The 20,672-nt window shown below is 46.3% G+C and overlaps 2 protein-coding genes across 33 annotated transcripts in view; one reads left to right on the top strand and one right to left on the bottom strand.

The window, feature by feature from the left end:
- Positions 1-20,672, top strand: part of LOC102115098 (zinc finger and SCAN domain-containing protein 5A) — a 94,968-nt gene that overhangs the window by 62,975 nt on the left and 11,321 nt on the right. The gene's annotated exons all lie outside the window — the stretch shown is intronic.
- On the bottom strand, positions 5,574-9,115 carry LOC102147257 (zinc finger and SCAN domain-containing protein 5A). Its single transcript, XM_045379626.3, is given in 4 exon segments — positions 5,574-6,340; positions 6,604-6,754; positions 7,642-7,845; positions 8,628-9,115. Coding segments are annotated over 4 exon segments (1,506 nt in total). The 5' UTR covers positions 9,012-9,115.

Here is a 20,672-nt window from a genome sequence, read left to right as displayed (position 1 = left end):
CCCACCTTCTGTTGCTCTCCCTTCCTCTGTCCTCTCCTGACTATCCAGAGGCTGTTTTTTTTTGACAGGATCTTGCTCTGTCACCCAAGCTGGAGTGGCACAATCACAGCTCACTGCAGCCTCAAATTCCCAGGCTCAGGTGATCCTCCCACCTCAGCCTCCAGAGTAACTGAACCAATAGGCTCACACCTCTGCAAGGGAAAGGAACAGGGCTTCTGTGTCAGTTACCAGTCAATTGCCTCCCAGCTTCTAAGTCCACAGGTTCAGTGCCGGCCCTGCAATGACGAGCTGTCCTGGCTCCTTTGCAGCGAGCGCAGTGCTAAGCTCTGCCACTAGAGGGGGCGGGAGGGATATCCCAGCAGGAAGAGGCGCCACTGCGCCGCCATCTTGTCTTCTTGCTCCTGTTATGGCCTTGTCAGCCCTACAGGAATGGAGCCCCCTGGCCTGTTCACAGCCCTAGCTCCTGCCTGTGACTGCCTCACCACAGGCCTCTCCATACTCCAGCCACCAGCCTTGGCCCCTGGACCCCAGAGGGCTGCCTCCTATTTCCCTGGTGACCATGATCCCACCCTTGCCCAACCAGAGGCCTCACCCAGACTCCTCCATTGAGGTTCATACCTCCACTGTTGACTTGCACTTTCTTTGGGATTATTAAAAGTTTGACCATGTTTGATGTTTGTTTCTTATCACCCCACAGCTGGACAAGCTGATAAGAAAACCTGGGTACTCCCTCTTCTAGTGCCAGTGGGGAGTTCAAACCCTGTGCAGTACCTCTGGCTGTGGCCCATACCCTAAGCACCATAAAACCCCAACCCCAAACCAACCTGCTTTCTCTGCCCTCTCAAGCCATGTTCAGACCAGCTTGGGAAAGCCCACTCTTCTCTCTTCAGAAATCCTGTTATGTAATAAGCTTCATACCCTCTTGGAGTGTGTGTTTGTGTGTCATCAGTGTGAACATTCAAACCCAATTTTGGGTGGCTGTAATCCTTTTTCTCCAGGGCGGCCCCAACCTTTGCGTTGTTACAGCTTCTCACCTGCTTAAGCCAGGTTTGGGTAGGTGCACCTGAATCCATCAGTTCTCCTTTTTCTCTCCCAGAAAACCATAAGAGAATCTTGATTGCTCCCGTATCCTCTCTTACCCAGCACCCTCCAATCCATTATTACTTGACAGGCATGTTGAGCTTTAAGTTAGGCCAGTTAGGCTGCTACATTCTTTAAAATTTGTCGATGGATTCCCATTCCTCTGAGAAGACTTCCTCCCTAAGTATCCTTCAGAGTTCTTTTTTCTTTATAGTTATGCCCATGTTTTGGTTAATAAATCTTTATTTCGGAGGTCAGAAAGCTTTTTTCCATAAAGGAGCAGAGAATATATATTTTAGGTTTTGCAGACTATTTGGTCTATGTTGAATATTCTTCTCTGGTTTGCTCATATTACAACCCTTTAAAAATATAAAAACAATTCTTTTCCAGGTGTGCTGGTTCACATCCGTAATTCCAGCACTTTGGAAGGCCAAGTCAGGAAGATCACTTGAGCTCAGGACTTTGAGACTAGCCTGGGCAACATAATGAGACCCTGACTCTACAAAAAAATTTAAGAATTAGCCAGGCTGAGCAGGCAGGATCACTTGGACTGGCTTATTTCACTTAACATAATCACCTGCTGGAAGCTGGGACCCAGGAGGTCAAGGCTTCATAAGCTGTGATCATGCCACTGCACTCCATCCTGAGTGACAGAATGAGAACCTATCAAAAAAAAACAAAAAACAAAAAACAAAACAAAAAACTACTTTCTAGCTTGTGGGCTGTTGAAAAACTAGGTAGCAGGCGATTGTGTGCCAGCCCCTGCTTTATATTAAATGCTGCTTGTGCAAATTGCTGTGGGTTTTTTTCTCTTGATTGGACCCTGACTGATACAATTTCTCAATGCAGATTCTCTTTCGAAACTCCCCAATCATTTTTCCCCAGAGAAAGAATGCGTTAGAAAATGGATAAAGCCCAAAAGTCCAAAACTAGTACATCTTCAACTACACAGAAAAGCACGAACAGTGGGCCTTAGACATCCCCCATTCAACAAAATTAAACATCATGGAGAAAGGCGCCCCCAATCAGTCACTGAACACAGAAGGGTCTTGCTGGAGTACAGAGGGTAACAGAGACTGACAGTCTGACAGTCACAAGAGTCATCAGTGGTTTGTTGTTTTTTGTTGTTTTTGTTTTGTTTCGTTTGTTTGTTTTTGACACAGAGTCTCTCTCCGTCGCCCAGGCTGCAGTGCAGTGGCATGATCTTGGCTCACTGCAATCTCTGCCTCCTGGGTTCAGGCGATTCTCCTGCCCCAGCCTCCCGAGTAGCTAAGACTACAGGCGCATTCCACCACGCCTGGCTAATTTTTTGTGTTTTTAGTAGAGACAGGATTTCACTGTGTTAGCCAGGATGGTCTTGATCTCCTGCCCTCATGATCCGCCTGCCTCGGCCTCCCAAAGTGCTGGGATCAGTGGTCATTTAGTTGAGTAGCTTAGGCTACATAAAGCACGTGGTCTTTTCACTAAAAAGAATAGAATCCATAGAAAATAAAATGTAAATAGTGTAACAGCAGGATTAGATTTGCTCACTTTCATACTCAATATGGCTGCCATGTGATAATGGGTGGAAGGCCATTGGGTAGGAGTGGATGTGGGAGAAATAAAACACTTAGTATCGTATTCTGGGTAAGAAACCAGAAGGATTGAATATTTCAGATGCGCTTATCAGACACCGGCCTCAAGGTGCTGACTTGAGCAGTAAGAGATGGTAAGATTTCGCTCAGTGGATGCAAAGCTGGAACCCAGAGGAGCCTCCCTCCCCATCACTCAAATGAGAGTCCATTGATGAGCAGCCTGTGCCTCACATGGAGCCTGTCACTGTGAATCAGACCCTGCATTTTAACAAGATCTGAGGGTGAATTATATGCACGTTAAAAATGTGAGGGCCACGAGGTTACAGCAAATGAAGCAGGATGCTAGAAATTTCTTTTTTACGGTACACCACTGATTTTCAACCTTTGTTGCACATTAGAACCACCTGGAAAAAATTTTTAAACCTGATTTTCAAGCATCAACTCAACCTGGTATCTCCTGAGGGTGGGAATCAGGCATCAATGTGTTTCAAAACTGTCCGGGGTTGGAGAAAGGGAGTCTCTCTCCAGTAGGTCTTTGCTATCTTATCCTTAGGAGCAGTCAGCCTTAAATCCTCTCTTTCAGGGTGTGCTGTCTATTCTGCACTTAACTTTCAAAATATTCTTATTCCTTTGTAATCAGTTACTCTATGCTACATCTCTTTTGCTGTGTGTCTATTGTTTACGTTCCTTTAAATTAAGAAGACAAGAACCGAGGTCTCACAACAGTGAACTTTAATAAATGAATCCAGCCTGTTCAGGAAGTGACCTTTTGGGAGCTCTGAGGATCGCTGGTGTCCGCCTGTGAGCTCAACCAGCCATTCATAAAATGCCCTCCCGAGACCAGCAGCATCAGCATCACTGAAAATGCAGATTCACGGGTTATTTAAAACAAGTAAAATCTGAGCAATTGTCACCAAGAGGAGCCTAGGGAGATGTGACAACTCAAGGCAAGGTGGCGCCTTGGATGGAAAAGAAGTAAGAGGAGGGCATTATGTGAACACGAAGGAGCTCTCAATAAAATATGCACCTTAGTTCACAGCAATATATAGAGTCAGCTCATCGCTTGTGGCAAATGTGCCGTACTAGTGAACCATGTTAACAGTGGGGGAAATGGTGTGGAACATTGGCGAACTCTGTGGACTTTTGAAAGGTATTCTAAAATGAAATCTAAGGCCAGGTGTGGTGGCTCATGTCAGTAATCCCAGCACATTAGCAGACTGAGCCAAGAAGATCACCCAAGATCAGGAGTTCGAGACCAGCCTGGCCAGCATGGTGAAACCCTGTCTGTACTTAAAATACAAAAATTAGCCAGGCATGGCGGTGGCACACCTGTAATTCCAGCTACTCAGGAGGCTGAGGCAAGTAAATTGCTTCATCCCGGGAGGTGGAGGTTGCGGTGAGCCGAGATTGCGCCACTGCACTCTATCCAGCCTGGGTGACAGAGGGAGACGTGGTCTAAAATAAAATAGAGTCTGTTTTTTAATGCACACTCTCAGGCCACACCCTTGATCTACTAAATTGGAAGCTCTGAGATCAGGGCCCACACTTTTGTAGATTAACAAAGCCTTCAGGATATGGTACTATCATTAAGACCAACTAAGTCACTAAGACCAGAGACTCCGAATGCCTCAGTAGTTCAAGAGTCAAATCAGGAATTTAGACATTGCCAAATTTAGGCCACAAAATACACCATCTGGGGCAGGGAGATACACAGGCAGAACAGAGAGGATTCGGAGGGCAGTGAAAATACCCCCCATGATACTCCAGTGGTGGATCCTCATGAGGCCTTTGTCCAAACCCACAGGATGTACGACACACAGAGCGAGCCCTAATGGACACCATGGACTCTGGATGCTGGTGATGTGTCTGGGCAGGCTCACTGATGGAACAGGTGCACCGCTCTGCTGGGGCTGCTGGGCGGGGAGAGGCTGTGCCGTGTGGGGAGGGAGTCTAGGGGAAATCTGTGCTGTCCACTGAATTCCCCTGTGAACCTAAAACAGCTCTGAAAAAGAAAGTCTAGAGCCAGGCGTGGTGGCTCACTCATATAATCCCAGCACTTCTAGAGGCCAATATGGAAGGATCACTCGAGACCAGGACTTCAAGACCAGCCTTGGCAACAAAACCAGATCCCATCAACTACAAAAACTTATTTCAAAAAATTTGAATAAAATAATACTCCTAAAGCCTAATACAAACAATACAGGATGCAGTGGCTCACCCTTGTAATAACTCTTTGGGAGGCCGAGGCAGGCAGATCATTTGAACTCAGGAGTTCAAGACCAGGCTGGGCAACATGGCAAAACCCCCTCTTCAAAAAATACAAAAGTTAGCCGACATGGTGTGGTGTGTTCTTCTAGTCCCAGCTACTCCAGTGGCCAAGACGACAGAATTGCTTGAGCCTCAGACATCAAGTCTGCAGTGAGCTGTGATTACGCCACTGCACTCCAGTCTGGGTGAAAGAGTGAGACCCCATCTCAAAAAAAAAAAAAAAAAAAGAAAAGAAAAGAAAAAGTAAACAATACAGGATACCCAATAGAAGCTGAGTTGCAGATAAATAATTAATAATCTAGAACAAGCTGATATTTTAAGAAATTGTTTATTTGAAACACAAATTTCCCCAGGCATTGTGTATTTAATCTGGACACCCTACTTTGACAATTTTACTTTACAGCAAAACAGTGGGTAATAGCATGTCAGAAGGCTCAGTTTTTTGTTATAAAATACTGAAAAACTAATTAAACTAATTAGATGTTTATTGAAAGAACAACACCACAAACCCAATAGGCATAATGAAACAAAACAAAACTCGGTGGGGAGAATGAATATTTCCTCGGACATCCTGGCAATTCCTACCTAGGGCACTCCCTCTGTGTGCTGGGTGGCCATGCACCTGTGTTATCTAATAACATCAATGAAAAATCATCCTTCTCATTCTCTGGGTGCAGTGGTTTCTGGATGTGTTTTCTGGTGGTATTTTAACGTTTCAGGCCGACGAAAGGCTCTCGAACACTTGGAACACGGATAGGGTTTCTCTCCGGAGTGGATGAGCTTGTGCTCATTCAGGTTCTTCCTGTAGGTGAAAACTTTCTTGCAGTCTTTACATTTGTAGGGCTTCTCTCCTGTGTGGCTCCTCTTGTGACATTTCAAGGAGAACCTCCTGTTGAACCGCTTGTGGCAGACGTCGCATGTGTAGGGCTTCTCACCAGTGTGGATTCGCTGGTGAACGCGGAGGTCGGAGGGCTGCATGAAGCACCTTTCACAGACGTGACATTGAAAGGGCCTCTCTCCGGTGTGTGATCTCTTGTGGATGACTAGCTTGGAATTACACATAAACCTCTTATCGCACACGCCACATGCAAAGAGCAGCAGTTCCTTGGCTTCTTGGCCAACAGGCTGACTGCCTGCGCCCGCAGGGCCTGGGGAATGAACTGGATTGATCCCAGCTTGTCCCAGGGATTCTCTGTTGCCCACAGGTGTGGCTCCTCCTTGAGGCCCTTCTTGGGAAATGGAGGTGGCGTCTGGTTTGCTTCTTTTGGGGCCTCTGAGATTCGGAGCCTCTCCTCTGTTCCTGCTGTGAGTCGAAGCTTCTCTCTCCACAACGCAGGCAGAAGGTGTGTCAGCATCCGCATTTTCCACAGAGGCTCTTTTTTGGGGTTCCTGCCCCTCCTTAGCTCCCACCACCCCTGCTGGAAGAAGGGATTCCACACACAACAGTTAATAACGCGCATATTCAATACACCAAACTCGTTGCAGCCAAACACTGACCTTCTCTGAGAACTTCCCCTCAACCTCAAGACTAAGACGTTGGACCGTAGGTCTCTGGAGAGTGGGGGGTGGAGAGGCTTTGGCAGCTGAGTGCCCACTCCCCAGACATGATAATGCTGGGCCCCCAGACCCACACCCAGGAAGAGAGGAGCTAATATTTCCGGGTCCAAGTCTTCATACTCACTGGGACCGTTTGGAAGCTGAGGCTCTGGGGATGTAAGTCCTGGGTTCTCCTCCCTGTCTACGTTCAGACCCTTCTCCAAGGTCGGCTTGGGTCTCAGAGTCTTTGGACCTCCTTTCATGACAATAATCTCTGGCAGTCGGAAGTCCTCCTCCTGACAACGGAAAACCAAGAGCAATGACTCCGCGTCTAAACTGCAGGAAGCACGGACACGTCTGTCCCCTCCTGACTGTATGCACCAACTCTTCTAATGACACATGTGTGGAAATATGTGCAGACTTCCTGTGGACCACCCCCTCACCCCCAGTAAACATCACCACCACATGTCTGAGTCTGTCCCTAATCTGCACCCTCCATATTCTAAATCAGCTCCTGTGCCTGGTGGTTTTCACCCTTTGGTTCTCTGAGCATATTTCTTCCCTTTGTGCCAACGTCTCCCTGCCCCTGAGGCTGGAAGGAGCATGACTCTAGGTGGAGGCCCCTCAGCCCTGGCACCACTGGCATTGGGGCTGCATCACCCTCCTGGAGGGGGCGCTGCTGTGCAGAGCAGAGGCCCCACCTCCACCCTCTAGATGCTACTAACACCCCACCACCCCCGAGAATGCCAAATAAGAACGTCTCCAGACATGGCCATGTGTCTGGAAAGGCAAAATCACCACAGTTGAGAAACCCTCCTCAAATTAAGAAATCGACAGTCTGAGACAGTGGGTTCCTTGCTGAATGACTTCATGAAATGTCTTTGTGGAAGCTAGGTGGGGAAGGGATCTTCAGTTCATTCATCTGTGCCAACTGCCTCCCTCACTTCACTGAGAGCATTTCTTACCCCTCACCCTCAATGCTAAAAGCTCTCATGGTGGAGAGAAAAGTAGATGTAGCTTCCCTCTCTGTGATGGCTCAGGAATGTCTAAGGATGTAACACATACATGGGAAATGTCTCTATTCTTGTCCTGTGCCAAATCTGTCAATCAGTCCAGTGGACACATGATTTCCTCCTATTCCTTCTCCCACCTCTGCCCAGACACCAAGGCCTCACACACTCACCTGCCTCCTGGACCGTGCAGGGACCCTGGGCAGGGTCTGCAGCTCTTGGTGGGCCTGGCCTTCCCCCAGACGCATCTGGTTCACAGAGGAGGCCCGCTGGCTGGACATGCCTCTAGGATCATCCCTGACACTGGTGGGGGCTTCAGCCATCTCAACATCTGAGTCCTGCATAAGATATTCCTTTCCCTGGAAGGTGACTACAGACTGTAGAGGGAAAAAAGACAATCAGACTCACTATGAGAACCTGAAAGTAGCTCTTATATTCCCTGGGTCCTGCCATAATGCTCACATTGACTGTAATTAATGTTCAAATCTGCCTTCCTGATGCAGAATCAGCTCTATGGACACAGCAATCCTGTCTGAATGTTTTTCTTCTCTAGATAAGTACATAAATATGAGTCGTTTGGATGAAAGGGTCTCTAAACCAAAGAGAAGGCAAGGAGAAATATCCTGGATGAATCCCACTCAATTGGCCGATGGCAGCTCACCTTGTGTTGGAACTTAGGGGTTCATTTGGGGACCTGGAAACAGATCCCTGGATCTCTGATACCAACCACTTTCCCTGCCTCAGGATGGGACTTCTGGGCCCCCCTTCAGTTCACTCTAATGCCTCCTTCCCTACGATCCAATGTCTTTCTTTCATGTTGGCCTCACACAGTGTGTAGATCCCTGTATCCCCTCTGCCTGTCCATCGCCTACACCAGGAATTCGCCATCTCAGCACAGCTGATATTTGAATCTGGATGATTATTTGTCATGGTCGGTTGTCCTGAGCTTTGGAGAATACGTAGCAGCATCTCCTGTCCTCCCCCTTGTGACAAGCAAAAACTGTCCCCAGACACTGCTATGTGTCCCCGATGGGCAAACTCTCCTCTACTTGGAAGCCCTGACCTAGAGCAGCCCCTCGGGTCCTCTCCAGTCCAGGTGCACCGTGCAGCCCCCATCCCAGCTCCCCTTCCCTGAGCCAATCAGGAGCGTCCCACTCACCCATTTCTTGGGTCTTCTGTGATTTCGTAGCAGGTCCTCCAGGTCTTTGCAGCTCTGCACGTCGTTCACCTTGACTAAGACCTGGAGCTCCTGGGGCATGGAGATCATGAACTGCTCCATCACCAGCATGTCCAGGATCTGCTCTTTGGTGTGGAGGTCAGGCCTCAGCCACAGATGGCACAGCTCAGTGAGTTTCGTCAGAGCCTGGATGGGGTCTGACTCCTTCGGGCAGCTGAACATCCTGAAGTTCACGTGAGAAATCTCAGGGTCCACGTCGTGATTTCCAAGTTGAGTTTCTGAGGATGCCATAGACCGTGGCAGCTCCAACCCAGGTCTGTTGCAGGGTTCTCTCTGACGCCATGAGGATGTGCAATTTGCAGCCATATCTAATGGAGAATATTCCAATCAGTCTCTGAGAAAGCTCTTCTAGTAGCTGGTGTCTAACTGAGACCTATCTACCCAGGCCTCCTTTGGTTTTCCTCAGTAATAGATTTCACTGTTCAGAAGTCTGCAAAAAAAAAAAAATCATGAGCCCGATCAGTTTAAGCTTCTAGTCTATCCACCCATCCCTTCCAAAACCCTCATCCAAATCCTGGACGCCACTTCTTCAGCAGCATCGAATTCAGCACAGTGGAAATCAACCCACCCTGTTATTCTTCCAGTGTCTACACCTGACTATATGTTCTGATTTAAAATCTTAATGCCCCCTGGATCTTGATCTCCAGGAAATCATTGTGCAGAAGTGGAATCAGTTTTTTTTTTTTTTTTCCAGTTGGAACAACATGGTTCCCAACTGTAAATTAAATAGGATAGTTATGTAAAGCTGCTAAAACCTGATGCAACAATAACTTAAGTTCTTCACGTTTGCCTGTCCAGACAAGATCCAAGGTAAAGCCCTTCATCATAATTATGCACAAAGATAGAGAAAAATAGTTACAACCTACAGTTTTCCCCCAACACCTTTTCTTGTTAACCCCAGGACATTTGTTTGCTCCAGGGAAGGGAGAACTTTAAGTAATCATAAGAGAATTCAAGTCCTACACAGATATTGTTATTTTGATAAAATGCACATTCATAAATTTCATCATTTTTATCCTCTTCCAAGTGCACAATTTCTTGGCACTAAGACATGTACCATGCTGTGCAACCATCATCACTGTCTAGTTCCAGAATTATCTCATCACCCCAAAAGGAACCCCATCCCCATCAGTGATCACCCCCTGCCCACCCACCCCAGCCCCCGGCAATCACTAATCTACCTTCTGTCTCTAAGGGTTTCTCTATTCCTAATCTCATCTCAGAAAATGGATTTAAAGTCTAGTGCTCTATAATATTTTCAGGAAGTGAAGCAATACAATAGAAAGATTTTTTGAGGCCGGGCGTGGTGGCTCATGCCTCTAGTCCCAGCACTTTGGGAGGCTGAGATGGGATCACTTGAGGTCAGTATTTCGAGACCAGCCTAACCAACATGGTGAAAACCCGTCTCTACTAAAAAATACAAAAATTAGCCGGGTGTGGTGGCAGGCACCTGTAATCCCAGCTACTTGGGAGGCTGAGGCAGGAGAACCACTTGAATCCGGGAGGTGGAAGTTGTAGTGAGCCGACATCACGCCATTGCACTCCAGCCTGGGCAACAAGAGCGAGATTCCATCTCAAAAAAAAAAAAAAAAAAGAGAGAGAATGATTTTTTGAAATTTGGTTCTAAATGTAATTTCATTAGGCAGGAGTCACTGTGTGATACTCTCCAGGCATCAATTATCCAAGTTCAACAGCTGTGAGAACGCAGCCCTGCCTTCCTAGCCACAGGTGGGGAAAGCAACCTGAAGGTCTTCAGAAAGAAGAAAGAATTGACAGGAGGGTCTCAGGAACGGTCACTGGAATCCCGAAGGATGGGAACCCTATGCTTCCTGGAAGGAATCTGAACAAGTGCAGAACAGAGAGACAGCCAGGGAGACAATCGGCAGAGGGGGAAGACAACCCAGGAGACAATATTCGCAAATCACACATCTGACAAGTAGTTCCTATGCAAAACATTAGCAACTCGAACTACTCCATAGCAAGAAAACACATAACCCACTAGAAGGAGGGCAAGGCGCCTGTGTGGACATCTCAGATGAAGACATGTGAATGGCCAGCAGGTCTAGGAAAAGGCGTTCATCATTGCTCATCTTCAGGGACATGCAAATCCAAACCACAAGGGACCCCTCACGCCTGCTAGAGTGGCTGTTCCCAAAAAGACACATGGATCGAGTGTTGGTGAGGATTCGGAGGAAAGGGATCCTCTGCGCCCTGTGTTGGGACGTAAATTAGAGCAGCTGATATGGGAGACAGTATAGAAGCGCCTCAGAAAATCAAAAGTACGACAACTGCATGATCCGGCAATCCCGCTCCTGGGCATGTATGCAGAGGAAAGGGAATCAGGACGTGGACTCCAAAACAGTGAAACTCTGGAGGGACAGAGGGAGGGAAGATTGAAAAACTATCCATCGGGTACTCTCCTCACATCCTGGGTGATGGGTTCAGTCATACCCCAAACCTCAGCATCACTCAATATACTCATGAAACAAGTCTGCACAGGTACCCACCGAATCTAAAATACAAGTTAAAATCACTTTAAAAATTAAAAAAGAAGTAGGTGATATAAATAATAATTTTAAAAACCTAGTGGACTCACAGTAGCAGTAAGTAGAATGTGGTTACCAGGGCTGGGGTGGGGCTAGGGAGATACAGGTCAGAGTACAAATTTCAGTTGAAGAAATGAATTCAAGAGAATCCGACATGGTGCTTTCAGTTCATAACAATGTATTGTTTACTTGGAAATTGCTAAAAGAGTAGATTTCAATCAAATACTCTCACCGCCAAAAATGATTAGTACATAAAGTAAGGCATATGGATATTAGCTCAATTTAGCCATTTTACAGTGTTTATATCCTACAAAGCACATTATGCTGTACACCACAACTACAATTTTTAGTTTTCAATTTGAAAGCAAATTAATTTTTTTTTGAAAAAAGCATACAAATATGAGAGAGAAAAGAGAGCCTAAGATTCTGGATTTAAAAGTGGCTTTGCCACAGGGTGCCTACTGCTGCTCGGGAGGCTGAGGCAAGAGGATCACTTGAGCCCAGGAGTTTGATAACAGCCTGGGCAACATAGTGAGAGCCTGTCTCTTGAAAAAGCGGTTTCATGTTCCTAGAAATCGCCGTGTATTCACTCTCAGTTCTTTTCCCATTAAAGCAAGCAATGGAACACGGGAAAAAAAAACAGGCAGGTACGCAGGTTAGTATTCAATTCTGGGAGTATATAGCACGCAGGACACCCAGGTAGGGACGCTTAGCTCAGATTCTCATTGGCCTAGTAGGTTGATGCCCATTCATTAATGGCTTGATTTTACCCTGTGGAAAGGGAAAAAAATCCAGTGACACTTTTTAACAAGTCGTGTGCGGCCGGCAGAGTGGCTCATGCCTGTAATTCCAACAGTTTGGAGGACCCAGGTGGGATGATCGCTTGAGCCTAGGAGTTCAAGACCAGCCTGTGCAACATACCGAGACCCCATCTCTATAAATAAATTAAAAATGTAGCTGGGTCTGTTAGTAGGTAGGTGCCTGTCGTCCCAGCTAGTCGGGAAGTGAAGTCCCACCAATGGCTGGAGACCAGGAATTCCAGCCAGCCTGGGCTATGAGCAAGACCCCGTCTCTAAAATGTAACCTACCCACGAAGAGAAAGTTAGTATTATTCCTCGTTTACAGAAGAGTTGCATAACAAGCCAGAGCTAACGATGGGGTGCAAAGGAGACCCGCTGCCTTCATGAGGTCTCCAAGCAAATGCATGAGAAAATAAACCCAAATCTTTCTGAAACCAACCCGCCTGCACGCCAGCTCCTAAACCCCGCAGACATCGCCCAGGGACACTTGCCTCCTTCCCGCCTTCTGCCTCCAATCTCCTTGCATCTGGGATGCGCTCTCCAACTGGCCTGGAGCTGAACTGCGTCTATTTATGAACGGAGGGACTCCATGCCCCGTTTCCTGTTCCCTGCGCCGCCCCATGATTGGTTTAGGGCCATGTAATCCATTTTAGGTGATCAGCGTTGATTACATTTCCCAATAAAACTCCACCCATAGGAAATTAATGTATTAAACATGCCTACTGTGCAAAAAACATAGGTTTCCCCGCTCTACTCAATTATTTGTCATATTGCTGAAGTATTTGGAGACCTCAGAAAATATAGATCCGCAAGGGTTTTTTTGTTTGGTTTTGTGGTTTTTTTTTTTTTTTTCTTTTGGTTTCTTTTGAGACAGAGTCTCACACTGTCCCCCAGGCTGGAGTGCAGTGGCGTGATCTTGGCTCACTGCAACCTCCGCCTCCTGGGTTCAAGCGATTCTCCTGCCTCAGCCTCACGAGTAGCTGGGATTATGGGTACAGACCACCACGCCTGGCTAATTTTTGTATTTTTAGTAGAGACGGAATTTCACCTTGTTGGCCAGGCTGGACCTCGTGATCTGCCCGCCTCGGCCTTCCAAAGTGCTGAGATTACAGGCGTAAGCCACCGCGCCTGGCCTTAGGTCCGCAAGTTTTAATCACTTTGGATCCCCTCGTGCCACACAGACAGTAATATCCTAACAAGTAAAGGAAAGGACATGTTGAGAGTTGTTGGATTAATATCAAACCAGTGATGTAATCCAGTTTAAGCAAAGCCTTTCACATGTGAATGTCACGATATTGAAAAATACAGTCATTGCTGGTCTATAATAAATATTAGTGATAATTATTTCCTTTTCTTTTTCAAATGCTTAGAATTCACACGGGAAAGCTTTGCTTGAACTAGTCTAAATCACTGGTTTGACATCAGCCAACCTTCCCTTAGGTAAAAACAGTGGGAACCAGAGAAAGGCACATGGTCCCTACTTTGCATTCACTCCAGGACGGTGCGAGGGTGGTTTATAGATACACTGAAGGTCCTGTGGGGTTCCCTAGGTTTCAACCCCCTGACTGAGTCCTCTCCAACATGAAAAGCCTTAACGGTGGGTGTGAATTTTACTGCATGGATCATGGAGTCATTGTGGAATGACAAGTACTAGGCATGATTAGATTACAATTGGAGAGGTCGACAGCATCAGCTGACTGACTCACAAATCCATTCAAATTGTGGCTCATTCATTTTTAATTCAGAGTAAGCTTTCTCATCTAACATTGAAGATACATTGGAGGGCTATTAATATTACACTGATTCTGGTTTAAATCATTGGGAAATCTTAGGCAAGCCACTGAATTTCGGGAACTTCAAACTCCCTGTGAATAGAACCAGGGAATTATCGCCTTCCTGATGTGCTGTTTTGAAGATGAAAAAAGACTGTGTCAGTAAAGTGCCCGACACAAGGTCATTTTGCCAAAAAGTTCAGGCACATGTTTCCTGATGCATTTTCTCATAGTTTGTGATATTTTTCCTTGTTAATAACTGAAGTGTTGATGGTGAGTCAGAGTTCAGAATGGAATTATTAAGGGGAATGAACTGGAATCTGCCTAAAACCACCATCTACCTACCCAATTCCCTCGAATCTTCTCCTCTTGGAACATGTAATCTGTTCCCATGAAGAATGTGTTTGGCATTTTGGTAAGGATTGTGATGGGTCTGTAGATCTCTGTTAATAGTGTGGTCATTTTCACAATATGAATTCTTCCGATTAATGAACATGGAATATCTTTCCATTTTTGTACCCTCTTCATTTCCTCTCATCAGTATTTTATAGTTTTTCTGTTAGTGATCTCCTACCCCTGTGGGTAAATTTGTTTGTTTATTTGTTTATTTTTAGAGCCAAGGTCTCACTGTGTCACCTTGGCTGGGTGCAATGGAAAACTCATAGCTCACTGCAGCCTCAAACTCCTGGGCTCAAGAGAGCCTCCTGCTGCAGCCTCCTGAGTATCTGGAATTACAGGCAAGCACCTCCACACTTGGTTAATTAACAAACGTTTTTTGTAAAGATGGGGGTATCGCTATGTTGCCCCGGCTGCTCTCCAATTCCTGGCCTCTATCCGTCCTTGGTGACTAAGGTCACCATGCTGGTGTTTACATATCCCTATACATGGTGTAATTATCACTACAATCAAGCTAATTAATGTATTCATCAATTCACATAGTGACTATTTTCTTTTCATTATTTATCTGTTTAATTCGTGGGCTCAAGCAATCCTCCTGCCTCAGCCTTCCCAGTAGTGGGGACTAGGAGCATGTGCCACGACCCCGGCTTGCTTTTTTTTCCTTTGATTTGTGTATGTGTGTCCGTGTGTCCGTGTATGTGTCTGCGTGTGTGGGTGTGTTCGTATGTGTCCATGTGTTCGTGTGTTTCCGTGTGTCCGTGTGTGTCCATGTGTGTCCCCATGTGTGTGTCCATGTGTTCGTGTGTGTCCATGTGTTCGTGTGTGTTTCCGTGTGTCCGTGTGTGTCCGTGTGTGTCCCCCATGTGTGTGTTTCCGTGTGTCCTTGTGTGTCCGTGTGTGTCCCCGTGTGTGTGCATGTGTTCATGTGTTTCCGTGTGTCCGTGTGTGTCCGTGTGTATCCCCATGTGTGTGTTTCCGTGTGTCCATGTGTGTCCGTGTGTATCCCCGTGTGTGTGTGCATGTGTTTGTGTGTCCGTGTCCATGTGTGTCCGTGTGTATCCCCGTGTGTGTGTGTGTGCATGTGTTCGTGTGTTTCCGTGTGTCTGTATGTGTCCGTGTGTGTCCCCGTGTGTGTGTCCATGTGTTCATGTGTGTGTCCGTGTGTGTGTCCACATGTGTGGGTGTGTTTGTGTGTGTGTCCATGTGTTCGTGTGTCCGTGTGTGTCCGTGTGTATCCCCGTGTGTGTGCATGTGTTCATGTGTGTCCGTGTGTGTCCACATGTGTGGGTGTGTGTGTCCATGTGTTCCTGTGTGTTTCCGTGTGTCCGTGTGTGTGTCCCCGTGTGTGTCCATGTGTTCGTGTGTGTCCACGTGTGTGGGTGTGTGTTCGTGTGTGTGTCCATGTGTCCGTGTGTGTGTGTATCTGTGGTGAAACAATTACGATCTATCATTTTTGTTTTTTTTTTTATTTTTGAGACAGAACCTCACTCTGTCACCCAGGCGGGAGCACAATGGTACAATCTCAGGTCACTGCAACCTCCGCCTCCCGGGCTCAAACAATCCTACTGCCTCTGCCTCCCAAGCAGCTGGGAATACAACCACCATGCTTGGCTAATTTTTATATTATTTGTAGAGATGGGGTTTCACCATGTTACCCAGGCTGGCCTCAAACTCCTGGGCTCAAGCAATCCGCCGGTCTCAGCTTCCCAAATTAATGGAATTACAGGCAGGAGCCACCGTGCCCGGCCCATGATCGATCTTCTTAGCAAATTTCAAGTATAGGATACTGTATGGATGCTCTTCAATTTACAGTGAGGTTACATCCTGATAAACCCACTGTAAATTGAAAATATATAAGATAAGAAATGCATTTAATATTACGTCACCTACGAAATATCATAGTTTAGCCTGGCCTACCCTAAACCTGCCCCGAACACGTACCTTCCCCTACAGTGGGGCAAAATCGTCCAACAGAAAACCTATTTTATAATAAAGTGTTGACTCTCTCCTGTAGTTTATTGAACACTGAACTGAAAGTGACAGTCAGCATGGCCATGTGGATCCTGCTCGGCAATGTGCACAGCTGAAAGCACCACCGTAAAGGAGAAAAATTGTACGTGGAGCTGTCACCAGATGGAGTTGTCCACGTTCTAGGCATGTTGAACAAAGAATTGAATGAAACGCACAAAGTAACAAAAGAACAAAGCAACAAAAGACAGCACACAAAAAACGGAGTAAGGAAAGCACAGATTTATTGAAGACAATTCACAAACTGGGAGCGGGGCTCCAGCAAGAGGCCCAAGAGCTTCCTCAATTAGGGTTTTGATTAACAAAAGGAACCCGGCAACACCCCTCGGTGCCTTTGAGAGGCCTCCCATTGGCTACACCCCATGAAGGACTGACCTGCGACCAATCAGAGGCTGACCGGAGACTTGGCCCCACCGTCCATCAGAGGCTGGAGTGGAGACTTGGCCCCACCGTCCATCAGAGGCTGGAGTGGAGGCTTCTGTCTCGTTATCACAGGAGTGAGGATGTGGCCTGTGTGCTGCCTAATCTTGCCTAGAACTGGCTGCCTCTGCTGTTCTTTTGCTTCTACCTTAACCCCTGGTTACCCTAATTCCCTGTTTTCCTGCCTTGGAGCCATCGGAAGTCGGGGACGGTCTCTAACACTGATTACAGCCCCTAGTCGGTATAACACATCTTCAGAGCTGGTTCACCCTGCATGGCTGCAAACTTTTTTCTTTTTATGAACCTGAACCTGGGAGCGCAGGAATTCTGTACTCTTCACGAGAACTCTTTCCTCTTCAGTAGTTTCTTCCTCCCCACTTTGTGAACCAGGAAGACCTGGAAAATGGGAACATCCTTCTTGTTTTCACTTTCCTTCTTTTTACCAATTTCTCTGCCTCATTCACTGAGGAATTGGCTGCTAGCCCACACATCTCCTCTCCTACCGACGTTCTGAAATCTTTGTGAGTTCAGCATCCAGATACACAATCTCTTAAGTTATTTGTAGAGTCGGGCCTCACTACGTTGCCCAGGCGGGTCTCAAACTCCTGTTCTCAAGAAATCCTCCTGCCCCAGCCTCCCAGAGTGCTGGGATTACAGGTGTGAGTTACCGTGTGTGTTCACGGTACCTGACTCGGGTTCCTTTTCTGCCAGCTTAGAAGGGCAGCCCCGTGACTGAATGGGATTCTGAGGATGACTCCGCAGTTAGATCCTTGTTGCAGTGTATCCCACCTGAAACGCTGCACATCTGACCTGGGACTGTTAACACCCGTGCCAGTAGTGTGGGGTGTCTGCTTATATTTCCGGCAAAAAAAAAAAAAAAAATCTGTTTTGTTTACTTACTGTATCAAAAGAAAGTCTGGGGTGAACAGTAGTTTTTTGTTTTTGTTTTTGTTTTTTTTAATCAGCTGTGAAAAAAAGTTGCAGATCTGCAAAAAAAGAAAAAAAAAAGGGTGATTTCATAGAAAAGTGAGGGATTTGGTGTGGGTAAGGTTGCTTCAAGTTGGTTTGGTACAAGAGCTTTCTAGCCATTCCTTTATATGTATGTGTATATATACACACACACTTTATGTTCTAGGGTACATATGCACAACATGCAGGTTTGTTACATATGTATACATGTGCCATGTTGGTGTGCTGCACCCATTAACTCGTCATTTACATTAGGTATATCTCCTAATGCTATCCCTTCCCCCTCCCCCCACCCCACAACAGGCCCCGGTGTGTGATGTTCCCCTTCCTGTGTCCAAGTGTTCTCATTGTTCAATTCCCACCTATGAGTGAGAATATGCGGTGTTTGGTTTTCTGTTCTTGTGATAGTTTGCTGAGAATGATGGTTTCCAGCTTCATCCATGTCCCTGCAAAGGACATGAACTCATCCTTTTTTATGGCTGCATAGTATTCCATGGTGTATATGTGCCACATTTTCTTAATCCAGTCTGTCATTGATGGACATTTGGGTTGGTTCCAAGTCTTTGCTATTGTGAATAGTGCCGCAGTAAACATACGTGTGCATGTGTCTTTATAGCAGCATGATTTATAATCCTCTGGGTATATCCCCAGTAATGGGATGGCTGGGTCAAATGGTATTTCTTGTTCTAGATCCTTGAGGAATCGCCACACTGTCTTCCACAATGTTGAACTAGTTTACAGTCCCACCCACAGTGTAAAAGTGTTCCTATTTCTCCACATCCTCTCCAGCACCTGTTGTTTCCTGACCTTTTAATGATTGCCATTCTAACTGGTGTGAGATGGTATCTCATTGTGGTTTTGATTTGCATTCCTTATCTGTTTAGAAGTGACTGATCCACCCACTGCCAGGACAGCTCATCAAACAATGGGACCATTTACCTATATGGCGCACAGCTGTAATATCCAATCATCTCCAGGTGCCAAGCATGTCCTCTCTTTTCACTGTCAACACAATAACAAGCGGAGGGTGGGGACCATTTGAAAGACAAAACGTGGACACCGGTTTTACAGATGGTGATGTTTGGACTACATGAATATCATGACCTGACTTTCTCAACAGTCCGAAGCTAAATAGAAACAAGCAGAAATCTCATCTCCAGCTTGCCAGGCCCCATCCTGTAGGCACATGTGAGATGCAAAAACTTGACCATTGTACTAGTAGGTGGAGCTGCCATTATCTGAGTCATTGAATAGTGTTGAGACATAGAATTGGGTTGACACTGCCAACTCCTAGAATTAGGATCTAGACATTGCAGGTACGTCACTCACAGCTCCAAGAAATGCCTCTGCCTTCATAGAGTAGCTTTCTGACTTCTGTTTAACATTTTCTTGGAATAAAGTCTTGGAAATAAGCCCATATAGCCAGACATGATGGCTGACGCCTGTAATCCCAGCACTGAGGTAGGGGGATTGCTTGGGTCCAGGAGTTAAAGACCAGCCTGGGTAGCATGGTGAAACTCCGTGTGCTCAGGAGTGAAAGACCAGCCTGGGCAACATGGCAAAACTCGGTGTCTACAAAAACATACAAGACAATTAGCCATGCCTGGTGGTGCACACCTATGGTCGCAGCTACTGGGGAAGCTGAGGTGGGAGGATTGCTTGAGCCTGAGAGATTGAGGCTGCAGTGAGCTATGATTGTGCAACTGTACTTCAGCCTGGGCAACAGAGCAAGACCCTGTCTGGGAAAAAAAAAAAAAAAAAGAAAGAAAGAAAGAAAAAATAAATAGCCCATATAGGGGAAGGGGAAGAACAAAGAGCTCAGTGAGGATCATACCAGAGTCATCCAGGTTGATGGCTGTGGCTCGCCCATGAGTACTAGTAGTTGAGATGAGGAGAGCTGGTCAGATTCTGAACTTGTTTTCAAGTTCTAAGAGAATCCTCTTTCTTTTTCTCATAGTCCTATTGAGGTATAGTTGATATAAAATAAATAACTCATATCCAAAGGGCCCAATTTAATAAAGTTTGGAATCCTACCCAGCAGTAAAAAGAAATCATTGATAACCCCCAAGAACACGGAAGAATCTCAGAATGTTACGAAGGTGAAAGGGGACAGCCAGAAAAAAAAAAAAAAAAAAGTGCATCTGGTATGAGTCTATCAATATAAAATTCCAGAAAATTCTATCACTAGACTGGGTACAGACACATGTAATCTCAGCACTTTGGGAGGCAAAAGCAGGTGGATTAATTGAGCCCAGGAGTTCAAGATCAGCCTGGGCAATATAGTGAGACCCCATCTCTACACAAAGTAGAAAAAATTAGCCGGACATAGTGGTCCCAGCTACTTGGGAGGCTGAGGTAGGAGGTTCACTTAAGGCTGAGAAGTTGAGGCTGCAGTGAGCCATGATCGTACCACTGCACTCCAGCCTGGGCAACAGAGCAAGACCCTGTCTCAACAAAAAAAAAAAAAATGGAGAAAAAAAAGAAAAAGGAAATTCTGTCAGTGATCTGTAATGACACCGAGAACACCAGTGGTTGTCCAGGGGTGGAGCTGTGGGAGGGACAGACGATGAAGAGCCTGGGGAAGCGTTGGAGGATGGTGGGAATGCTGAGCTTCTCGATGATGGTAATGACTTCGTGAGTATGTACAGATGTCAGAACTTGGACTCTGGACATGCAGGCACAGGAACCAGCTAGAGGAGCTGCTGCACAGCAGTATGAATGCACCAAACGCCACTAAACTGTGCAGATAAAACAGTTAGTTTTATGTTGCGTGAAATTCATGTCAATAAACACATGAATCGAGGTATAGGATTTGTTAAGAGACTGAGTTTATCGTGTGAGGGAAATGCAGGAATCAAGGATAACCCCACAAATCTTGTGGATTGCACATGAAGGGGGCTGGAGCCACCTTTACCTGAGGTAGGGAAAGATGTAGTCGGTCTGGGATGTGTGGTGATTGACAGGTCTGTTAGGCATCCGAGATGAGGGAAACTCCAATTCCCGTGAGGGAAGGACGGTGGTTGGTCATACATT

This window comes from Macaca fascicularis, chromosome 19 (genome assembly GCF_037993035.2).
Source record: "Macaca fascicularis isolate 582-1 chromosome 19, T2T-MFA8v1.1".
Taxonomy (NCBI): Eukaryota; Metazoa; Chordata; class Mammalia; order Primates; family Cercopithecidae; genus Macaca; species Macaca fascicularis.
Note: the sequence above shows the minus strand (reverse complement) of the source record. Positions and strands in the feature narration are given on the sequence as shown.